We start from the raw sequence: 11,875 nt of genomic DNA, 5'->3' as shown, positions 1-11,875 counted from the left end.
TTTAACTCATGCCTCAATTTGCCTTAAGGCTTCTATAAGCAACCCTCTCTCCTGGAGCTCCAGTCGTGTGGCTCCCACATACTCTGCTAACTGGCCTCCAAAAACCTCCAACTTTCCCGCTAGGCTGTTTGTGTTCACCCTGGTTTGTGATTCCCATTGACGCCTGCTCTCCTCTCTACACCTCTCAACCTCTTGGAACCGGTTGAGTTCCAAGGCCGCTTGGCTCTTTATCTCTAAGAGCTCTTCCCTCAGGGTTTGCAGTTCTCTCTGCAACTGACCCTGTTCAGTGGTGAGACACATCTCTTTGGCCTGACTTCCAGCTAGGAGAGCCTTAAGTGTCTGGGTCTGTCCCTCAAAACAGTCTTTTACTGTCTGCAGACTCTGCACTTGTTCCTATAGCTCCTCCTGCTCCTTCTTAACAGCTGCTCTCTCTCTGGCTAATTGTCCCTCGAGGTCTTCCACCTTCTGCTTGAGCGGGCTCACAGTCTCTATGACCTGCACTCCCTGACTCATTAGGGTCATGGCCTTTTGCGCCTCCGCTTCCCTGACCTCACGAACCTCCAGGGTCAGTTGGTTATTGGCCTCCCGGAGCCCCTGTATCTCTTTTTCCAATATTTGTTTCTCCCCCTGTAACTGTTTGTAATTTTCCAGGAAGGCTTTTACTTTTTCTATCTCCTGCTCCACTATTGTACTATCCTTCTCTATTTGGGCCCGGGATTGGTTCCGCTCTTCCTGTAGCTGCCTAACCTCCTGTTCAGCCTCCAGACAGTCCTCCTGCCACTTCTCTCTGTCTGCCTGTAGCTCCTCTCTCTCGTTCACTTGGTCACGGATTTCCTTTTGAAGGGCCTCTATTATGGTTTTGGCCACATTTAGTTTTTGTTGGACCTCCCACTGTTCCTTTATAGGGATTGTCCCACCCTCAGGAGACCGTGCCATCCAGGCCACCATATTCTCTTGCATCTCCTGCAGCGTTTTTTCCCCTCTCCTGACCTTTCTGGATTTCTTGGGCCAGCAACCTTTCTATTTCTTGAGTCCTATCCGCCTCTGCCGCCATTAGGCGTCTAATTTCTTTCGTCGCCCCTTCTTTCTTACTCGGCGACAGTTGCTGATCGAGCGTCGCCACTTTCGCCTCGGCCCTCTTTCTCTGGGCCTCCGCTAGAGCCAGGTCACGCTCCAGTAGAGCTATCCTTTCTTTCATTCCATTTTTAGCATGTCGACAAAATTCTCCAGCCCCTGGCCGTTCAGCCTTTTCTTCTGAGACATTATTTGCCCTACCCTTATCTGCCTTGGGTCCGGGCCTCAGTCTTTCCTACCCAATTCCTAGCAATGGGTATCTTCCCATTGCACCGCCACTAAAGCGGGGCACTCTCCCTTCACTATAAACGTCCATCTACTAGTTTAGCCCTGGGTTCGCTTTCCCTCTAAGGGGACACAGGTTTCTTGCCCACGCATGGCCGAGTTCCCGGCCAATGCACCACTTTGTCACGGGGTGGGGCCCACGAGCAGCCGTGAGCTCACTAGCGCCCCCTTGCCATGCCAATTAGGGTGATCCGGCACCCTGTACTCGCCCGCCATGTCTTTGATGTTGAGGTTCAGAGTGGGAGGCTGCCTACTTACACCTATGACAGCTTGCTGGTATCACCTCCGTTCCAAAGTGGGGTACTCTCACCCCAGCCTTATGGGCAGTGCGTGCCTCCAAACCTCCCCTTTAGCACACCCCAAGCCTCGCAGCTGTTTGTGGACGATATCTAGTCCTTGTGTCCCTATGCCTGTCTGGCGCCTCCGGGCCTGTCTCCCCACCAGCGCCCCTAGCCTGGCACCCCTGGGCTTGCCTCGCCCAGGTACTCCTTCAACGCCTCGCCCCCTCAGGGCCTTTCGCCCACCTCTGGGCTTCCCGCCCCTCTCGGGGTCTCTGCCGTGCCTCTAGCACCTCTCGCCCCTCTTGGGGTCTTTTGCCGTGCCTCTAGCGCCTTTTGGGGTCTTTTGCCGTGCTCACCGTGCTTGCCGCCCACTCTGGGGCCTCGCCCACTCTGGGGCCTCTCTCACCCCTCTCAGGGTCTTTGGTCGCGCTCACCGCACTTGCTGCCCCTCTTGGGGTCTTTGCAGCCCTTCACGCTGCGCCCACTCTGGGGCCTGTACCGCGCCCCTCACGCTGTGCGTTTCCCGTGCTTGGGGCTCAGGTGGCCGTAGCCCCTTATAGTTTCATAGTTTGTAGGGTCAGAAGGGACCTGAGCAGATCATCTAGTCCGACCCCCTGCCATGGCTGAAAGAATACTGGGGTCAAATGACCCCAGCAAATTGTTCATCTAACCTCCTCTTAAACACCCCCAGGGTAGGAGCCTGCACCACTTCTCTTGGAAGCTGGTTCCAGACCCTAGCCGCCCTGACCGTGAAGTAGCGCCTCCTGATATCTAGCCTAAATCTACCCTCTGCCAGCTTGTGACCGTTATTCCTGGTCACTCCTGGCGGTGCTGGGGGAAACAGTGACTCCCCCAATGCCTGCTGATCCCCTCTGACTAGTTTATAACAGGCCACAAGATCCCCCCTCAGCCTTCTCTTTTGGAGGCTGAACAGGTTCAGGTCCCACAGCCTATCCTCATAGGGCCTGCCCTGCTGTCCCCTGATCATACGAGTGGCCCTCCTCTGGACCCTCTCCATGCTGTCGACATCCCTCTTGAAGTGCAGCGCCCAGAATTGGACGCAGTACTCCAGCTGCGGCCTGACCAATGCCGCATAGAGGGGAAGGATCACCTCCTTGGACCTGCTCGAGATGCATCTGTGGATGCATGCCAAGGTGCGGTTGGCCTTCCTTACTGCCTCTCCACACTGCCGGCCCATGTTCATCTTGGAGTCAATGATGACCCCCAGATCCCTTTCCGCCTCCGTGCTGACAAGAGGGGAGTTCCCCAACCTGTAGGTATGATGCCGGTTGTTCCTCCCCAGGTGCATCACCTTGCACTTGTCTGTGTTGAAACCCATCCTATTCTCGTCCGCCCACCCTTGTAACCTGTCTAGGTCAGATTGTAGCCTTTTGCATCCTTCCAATGTTCCCACGTTCCCCCACATCTTAGTGTCATCAGCAAATTTGAACAGGGTGCTTTTTACCCCCTCGTCCAAATCGCTGATGAAGATGTTGAACAGTGCGGGCCCGAGGACCGAGCCCTGCGGAACCCCACTGCCCACGTCCTTCCAGGTTGAGAAGGACCCATCCACCACCACCCTCTGGGTGCGGCCCTCCAGCCAGTTGGCGACCCATTTGACTGTGTGGGTGTCTACACCACAGCCCCCCAGTTTCTTAATGAGAACAGGGTGAGAGACAGTGTCAAAAGCCTTCCGGAAGTCCAGCAAGATTATATCCACTGCTACCCCTGCATCTAACGATCTGGTGATCTGATTGTAAAAGGCCACCAGGTTGGTCTGACAGGACCTGCCACTGATGAACCCATGTTGGTTGCCCCTAAGCATGCAGTCTCCTGCTGGCCCCTCCTGGATGTGTGCCAGCATAATTTTCTCGAACAGCTTGCCTAGGATCGAGGTGAGACTAACCGGCCTATAGTTTCCCGGGTCCTCCTTCCTGCCTTTTTTTGAAGATGGGGACCACGTTGGCCCTCTTCCAGTCCTCCGGTACCTCACCAGAGCACCATGAGTGCTCATAAAGTTGTGCCAGGGGACTTGCAATGACCCCGGCCAGTTCCTTTAGAACTCTAGGGTGGAGATCATCCAGGCCAGCTGACTTGAATATGTCCAACCCCTCCAGAAGCTCCCTAACTAAATCCTCGCTAACCCATGGTCCAGGTGTGCCTCTCCCGGGGCCCAAGGGGGGCCCAGCAGGGAGGTGGCTGTTCTGGTCCCTACTTAGGAAGACGGAGGCAAAGAAAATGTTAAACATGTTAGCTTTGCCGTCTGGTGTGACGACCAAGTTACCCATGTCGTCCTGCAAGGGCCCCACATTACCCGGGACCTTCTTGTTACCCCCTACGTATTTAAAAAAAGACTTCTTATTGTCCTTAATCTGGGAAGCTAGCCCCAGTTCTATCTCTGCCTTGGCCTTCCTAACTGCCCCCCTACATCCCCGAGCAACTCCCTGGTGATGACCCCTTCTTTCCATTGGGTATAAGCCTCCTTTTTAGCAAGGAGACATTCCCGGATGCTTTTGGTGAGCCACAGAGGCTTGTGTGCTCTCCTGCTCCCTTTGATCCTCATTGGGATTACCTTCCTTTGGGCTTGGAGGATCGTCTCCTTAAGAAGCGACCACTCTTCTTGGACACCTGGCTCCCCGCCCCCGCGGGACCTCAGCGCTTCTCCAACTATCCTCCTTAGCTCGTTGAAGTCTGCCCTCCTAAAATCTAGGGCCGCTGCCTTACTGCATGCCTTTGTCACCTTGCACTGGATGGTGAATTCCAGCAGGCGATGATCGCTGTCGCCCAGGTGGTCGAGCACTCGCAGCCCCCTCACCAGGTCATCACCCGTGGCCAGCACTAGGTCCAAAAAGGCATCCCCCCTGGTGGGGCTGTGCACCTCCTGGGTTAGATGGAGGTCCTGCACTCTGGCCAAGAACCTACGGGAGTGTTCAGACCTGGCTGACTGCTCTTCCCAGCATATGTCCGGGAAATTCAGGTCCCCCATGACAACCACATCCCTAGCCTTCACTACCTCTGTGAGCTGACCCAAGAATTCCTGGTCAAGCTCTTCACCCTGACCCTTTCTTGGGTCATTTGCCCCACTGCCCTCATGGGCTGGGGTCCAAGCCCCGTACACCGCGCCACTCCGGCGCAAACAGTTGTGCCCCACTGGCACTGTGCCCCTGCTGGGCACCGGGAACTCCCAAGCTGCTGGGGAGCTCCCATGAGGCCTCCTCACACCCCTACAGCCTAACCCGGTCCTCCGGTGTAACTATAACTGAAACCCATGCCACCTGGCTACAACATAAACAGCATGGAGCCTCCCCGCTCATAATGCCAACTCCAAGCCCCTCTAGGGCTCCCAACCCTACCTCTCTTCAGGGTTCACTCCTCCCTAGCATCATTGCAGCCGGTCAGCAAGGTAAGGCTGCAACCACCAACTCTGGCCACTCAGCTCAGCCACCGAGCCCGAGCCCCAGCCCCAGCCCCAGCCCCTGCCCCTGCCCCTGCCCCTGCCAGAAGGGAACTGCTAGCTAGGCATCCTGGTGCCCTGCTACAGAGAGTTTTCCAACTAGCTTCAAATGATCTGATATTTCCACCACAGAACATTTGGTAAATGTTCCCTTTTTTGGTACGAGGCTGAAGCAGGTTCATATCTGATAAGACCAAAGTTTTAAAATTGTGGGAGTGTAATTGATTACATTTTATAAACATGCAGAATATGTTGCAATCTTTGTATTCCAGGAAATCCTGTTAAAATGTTCATCAAGGAGTGGAGACAGATGAGAAAGAAATGAGTCACTTAGAAACTAGACAGCTGAGTGTTGTCTAGTGCATGCTGCAAGAAACATTGGTAAGGGGATGGATAAGATGAACTCATATGCCTTCATTTTTAATGACCATGGTGACATGATCATTTCTCAGAGGTAGAATCTAAATATGATATGCAGATATATGAATATTTACATATGTTATTTATTTTAAAGTTTTCACAATAGTGCTCGCACACAAATCTGAATATACAATTTCAGTTATGAAAATCTGGCTCTGAATTTCTGGTATTATCAGGTTAATTTAGCAACAATAATTTCATTCTTAACAACAGCCATTTTTCCCTTGTGTTAAAATCTGTACCAATGTGTGTTTTTAACAATACTTTCTATCACTATAGAGGCAGCTTTTGTTTTCACAAATTTGCATACTTTTTAAAACACTTATAGTGATTCAATATCAGACAGACAATAAAGACAAACAGGTTGGCTGGACATTTCTTTATTACTTTTTATCAGTACATTTTATGGAACAATGTCACAGTAGAAAAGCAAAACATAGACTGTCGCGCAGTATGTAATTAGTTTTTCTTGTAATTGCTTTCTTAAAAATAGTGCAAGATTTCAACAGTTTTTCCTGTTAAGTGATATAACAAACAGTGGTGCTCTCTCTTTTAGCCTGTCTCATCCTTTTTTGTTGATACTACATACAGGAGGTGGTACAACAAACTAAAAGATCAATAATGTAGAACCATAAGCCACACAATATCAACAGCTTATATTGGGCATGATCCTCACTCCAACTTCACCTCTTATGCTTAGTAATAGAAGCACAGTAGCATTAAATGGGAAACAAAAGCTCTGATTCCAGTTAAAGGAGAATTTCCCTGGCATGAGTACTTAAAAAACCAAACAAGCAGTGCTTGGATTATTTTCCCAAAGCCCTTCTGTAGACCTTAGCACAGGAGGTGTATCTGTCCTCCGAGAAGCCACAGCTTACACCTGGCAGATACATATCTCATACTGCAGCACTAAGAGGCTGCTGTAACTCAGGCAGGCCCCTAGGATTGCTTATATTACATTAGGGCAGAGGTGTCAAACTCATGTGTCACCCTGATCCGGACAGTGGGGCTCCTCACAGACTGGATCTGGATGCGACAGTGGCTGTGGGCAGGGTTCGAATTATGCTCTGATTTGGGGCAGGTGAGGTGGGGTGGGGGGTCTGTGGTGGTGGCAGCTGGAAGCCAGAAGAAGCAGCCACTGCCTGCACTGTTTAGAAAGGCATGGAGGGGGTTTGGGGCTCTTTTTTATTACCAGGGACTCTTGTCTCTTATGGGGAGGCGGGGAGGGGCTCAGCCCCTCCAAGCCACCCCATAATTCAAACCCTGGCCATTGGGTTTAATGTTGCTGTTATTTGCCTCCACTACTGACAATGGAGATCCACACTACAGGGAGCTGTATCCCAGATTTTAACAGTAGACCCCACTCCCAAATTTCTAGCCCCTACAAGCCCCACAGGCCAGGCAACATGGCTCTGCAGGCTGGATCAGGCCCACAAGCTATATGTTTGACACCCTTGGTCTTGGGTATTCTATAGTCCCAGAAGCAACCCAGGACTGAAATGGAGCAAAGATATGTAAAGCCCTTTCTACAAGTTTATAAAATCTGTGCTGTGCCTCATAGAGCGCCATGCCTCATACCTTCAATCAACATAAAGAACACTAGAACAGATCTCTCTTGTCTTAGGCTCCTATCCTGAAACAGTCTTTGCATATGTGCCAGGAGCTTCAAAGTATGTCTATGATGACAGAGGAGTAATGTGCATGATTGGAGCTCTTAGTCATTTAAAACTAATTTAAGCCTAAAACTTAATATATACAGGGGACCTAATGTTAGACTTTTGTTTTAAAAGAACAAAAACATTCTCGTCCATCTATTATTAGAATAATATTGAAACCTTGCTGGTTTTTAACAGAGTTAGGAAGCAAACTCTACTTTTGTAACAGTTATAGTCGCTGCAGTGTTTTTGGTGTTTGTATCACTGATTGCAGTGGTATTTTCTATATTGAGCAATGATATTGTTTATGTGATATTGTGTGGAGAGGTTCTAAGGAATACAAATATTGTATCTGCTAATTCAGAGGGCATGATAGGAAGGTGTTCTGTGGCAGTACTTACTAAACCTATGACTATTTTAAAACAGATTTTACTTGATAACCAAAATGAGGAAGGAAGAGGCACCATAATGCAAACAGAGAAGACAGGCAATTATATATTGCACTTATGATGTAAAGTGAGACTAAAATGAATTGAACACTGATTTCAGATATTCTTTACATAGAAAGAATACTTATCTAGGATTTTGTATTCTTTTGCTAGGGACATGTGCTGTACTGCTAATGCATATTATAGAGTAACAGTACTGCTCTGAAATTAAATGGGAAACTTAATTAGATCCTCCAACTCCTATTTAAGAGATTATTACAGTTGCAAAGTGAAGTACTGAAAGAGTCAGAACCTACTCCAATGAAAATGGCCTGCATAACATGAATGCTGCCTTACTGAACCAATGGTTAATGGTATGAGAAAAGGAAGGATGGTTCTGTGGTTAGGAACTGAACTGGGAGTTGGAGGCCTGGTTTAGTTCCTCCAGGATAGGTACAGACATTCAAAAAGCATGAGGTGGAATCGGTTTAAGTTGCACAGTTTTCTGTAAGTGAAGTAGTTTAGATGGGAACTATCATAGACTTCATATCTGATCATAGGTAAATCATTTAATCTCTTATTGCTTCAGTTTATCTTAGCTTCCCTCCCCCAGAGAGATAACAGCCCTTCTGCTTTCCAGAGGTACTGTGCTGATACAATATTAAATTGTGAGGCACTTGAGGTATGTCTACACTGTGGCATCAGAGTGCTCAGTCTTGCTACGAAGGAAATAAGCCTCACCTACCTGCTTCTGCTCTGTATGCATCAAGCCCATATATGAGGGGCAGAGGGCACCCTAAAGGATAACCAAACTGACATGCTTGAGGATGTTGAAAACCCAGACTGAGTGTGATGATAGGGGCATCTCTCAGGACATCTTTGCCACTTTAAAGGTTAACACATATGGAATGGGAGATGGTGAGTGAAAATTTTCTCAGTCGTGTGACTGCCCACTTTGCCAGTCATACATGCATACTCTCATTTCTTGTAATGATTATTATAATCCTGACGATGAAGGCCATAACAATACTCCAAGCAGATAGACATGCTCACATAGTATGATTTTTACAAAGCCTGCATACCACATAATGTGCAATTTAGACTGCAACTAAAGCTTCTGCTTAATATTAGATTTTAATCTTCACTATTAAATGAGCAGGCCTCTGCCAGTCTGAATACTGGATAAAGGAGGGATATACCGATCTTCTATTTCCATTTACCTTGAGGGCCTCATTCTGCTCTCGGTTTTATGGCTATTTTTTTGAAGAAATTCCAGTAACTTATAAGGACAATCTATGAATGTCACAAACTAGATGGGGCAGTGACTTATAGAGTTCCTGTTGCGAGTCTGCCCAGGTTTGGATTGTTCTTACTTAGAAGCCTAGTCAGATGGGCACGTATATGGTGACTGTGAAATCATAATCATTCATGTATGCACAAGAAAAAATTACAAATGCTTTGAAACTAACTCAGACTTACTAAATTTATGAGTCTCAAAACATCCAAATGACTACCTTTGTAAGCCAGAGAGTACGTAAAAAGGACTCAACATGACTTTTTTTCTGATAACATCTTTCAAATATGAAGCATCATGTGTAAATTTCCAGAGCTACATAGGTCACCTTTGATCACTATTTCACAAAAATAGAAAATTATTATGAATTAAACTGTTTCTTATTAGACTATTAAAAAGAAATAAAATAAGCATGTCCAACTGATTTATGTTCTAGAGAAAAGCTGTGGTGGCTTTACTGAAACCACTTCAGACTGAACATAAGGAAAAACTTCTTTACAAGTTGTGTGCCGAGGGTTTTGAACAGGCTCCCACCAAAAGGCTGTACAGTCATCCACCCTGGCGATTTTCAAAAAGCGTCTTGATGCCCACCTTGCTGGGGTCATCTGAGCCCAGCAGTCTTTCCTGCCCAAGTGCAGGGGGGCTGGACCTGATGATCTGTAAGGTCCCTTCCAGTCCCTAACATCTATGAAACTAAGGAAGTGGATGAGTAAGCTACTTTGAAGAGGTGAAGGTTTATCCACAAATCATATAGTAACTGTGAAAAGGAGGCAGTTTTATATTAAAGAATATCCTAAATGGATTTAAAGAAACATTTTACTACTTATAATTTCAGTGTACTCTTATATATCATCTTTTAAATCTGTGATACAAAACAGCCATCATTTGTTAGGTTTTTATCAGCTACACACATACTGTATCAGTACTTAAATTCATAAATATTAAAAATGAGGTGTGGCTTGTGGTACTAAAAAAAGCTCATCAGTGCTAAGTTTCCTAACTGTGCTCTTTTTTATCATCAACAAACCTTTACACCTACTGGATTAAACAGTAACCTTACAAGGAAAATTCAGCAAGCACCCTGCTGGCTACTCCAAGATATACAGCAACAGCCAGATTTTCAGGGTGAATCTAAAATGCACCTGCAATAGTAGTGAACACGTGAATTTAGAGGTCTAGAGGGGCATCTGCTTATTTATTTACACTGTGCAAACAGATCTGCTTGAAATTATTCTGGGCTAAATTTTACACCTGAAAATCTATTCATAGTTCAGATATTTAAGTGCTAAAAATATCAATCCCTAATAGCCTTATTAATAATAGAAATTTCTTTCTTGGAGTAGCCCCTGTACATCTGAATACACTGCAGTAAGTAGTAAGGGAAGCCCCTGGATTTGCACTAGGCTTCATGTAAAGCTCTGCATATGACACTTGCATCAGGGTTACTGTTTTGTGAATGTACTATATTATATTTGGGGTGTTTTCAAGGTTTGAAAGTCTAATCAATGAATTATGACAGTCAGTTATCTCTTTTAAAGAATTTGGAAACTCAGTTAAAAAATGGCATTTACTCCCTAAAACCCAGTTTCTTGAATAATGTGGTATGAATTATTATTTCATGTATAAAAATATATGAAGAGGCTTGCCTCCCTATATAAAACATTTCAGAATTTTAAAGTGGAATTACTTGCCAAAAATGAGTAAAGACTTAAAATATTTTCTATCATATTACAAAACATTATAGACTTGTTCTCTTCCCTTTGTTTTCTCCAGCTATGCGCCTTATTTGTTTTCTTGTTTTTTTTAAAAGAATGACACTAATTAGTCCATGAAAGAGTTCAGAAAACCTTGTGACCAAATTTATATTTATGTTTATAACACCTGAGGACAGATCGTATAATTGCCACATTTCTTTTCTTTTTATATGATTCTTCATTTTGCCATTTTCTTCTTTAGTGGCCTTTTGAAAAATCCAAGCTGTGTATGAGAGGAAAAATGCAATTAAAACCAGAATTTTAGAAATCTTTTGGCAAAGTTTACAAGACTTTTATTTATCTTATTTTATTTTTTAAATGCATTGATCTAATGTTCATGGGTGAGTTATAACTCAGGGCCATATCAGTGAAGCTCAATGCTGTTTTCCTAAACTGGAAAAATAGAAGACATATCTCATGCCAATAGGCAAACTTAATGTACAGTAATTGCTGTATCATTCTTATGTGACAAAGTGTCAACGATTCATTAACTTCAAGCTAATAATACTCGAAACAGTGTAATACATCTTAATTTACTGTATAAACATATACATTCAATGAATAAATACCACATGTTCAGGTGATTATGCAAACCTAAATTTGCTGTAGTAATGCTAACAGAGTATTTTAATAAAGCTTTAGCTTTGGGAATACTGCCCACTTGTGTTGAAGTGGTGGTAAAGCATGGGATGATGAACAAGTATGAGTTTTTTGATTTTCGGAAAGTGATGAACATCTACCCTCAGAAGTCTGAGAATGTTTTTAAATATAATTTGATTGCTGAATGTTAAACCCCAACCCAAAATGAAAACATATTTTAGTATACTAGAAATCTCTTCAATTTGCAGTTTATAATATATTACCACTATAAATGAAATGTTGGCAGGAGAAATGGATAGCTATTTTAACAACATCATTATTATTATTATTCCTCTTATAGTCTATTTTTTCTTAACCTGTGTCTGCAAAATTGTGGATTAAAAAGAAACTTGCTTATGTGCCCAATGATCTGGAAATGGCAGCTTATCTGTGAATGTAGTTGATGCTAAGCCACCTAGCACAAAATTGGCTCCAGGCTAGCTAACTGTTGAAGACACTGTCATAGTTAATTTATTTGTATTTTAACTCTGCAAAGATAAAGAATCAATCAGTAGCTTCTAATTGTACTTTCATGCCCATGGTTTGAAATTTGCTAGTGATTTCAGGTGCCTAACTGGACTCCTTTAAAGG

The 11,875-nt window shown here is 45.2% G+C and overlaps 1 protein-coding gene across 1 annotated transcript in view; it reads right to left on the bottom strand.

Annotated features, from left to right (window-relative positions):
- Positions 1-5,878: 5,878 nt before the first annotated feature.
- Positions 5,879-11,875, bottom strand: part of ITGA1 (integrin subunit alpha 1) — a 131,042-nt gene continuing 125,045 nt past the window's right edge. Inside the window, exon 30 of the mRNA XM_090038058.1 lies at positions 5,879-10,868. Coding sequence (XP_089894184.1) covers positions 10,824-10,868 — 45 coding nt within the window. The 3' untranslated portion in view covers positions 5,879-10,823. The remainder of the gene's footprint in view (positions 10,869-11,875) is intronic.

The sequence above is a fragment of the Crocodylus siamensis genome, chromosome 3 (assembly GCF_052110815.1).
Source record: "Crocodylus siamensis isolate JL-2025a chromosome 3, ASM5211081v1, whole genome shotgun sequence".
Classification (NCBI taxonomy): Eukaryota; Metazoa; Chordata; order Crocodylia; family Crocodylidae; genus Crocodylus; species Crocodylus siamensis.
Note: the sequence above shows the minus strand (reverse complement) of the source record. Positions and strands in the feature narration are given on the sequence as shown.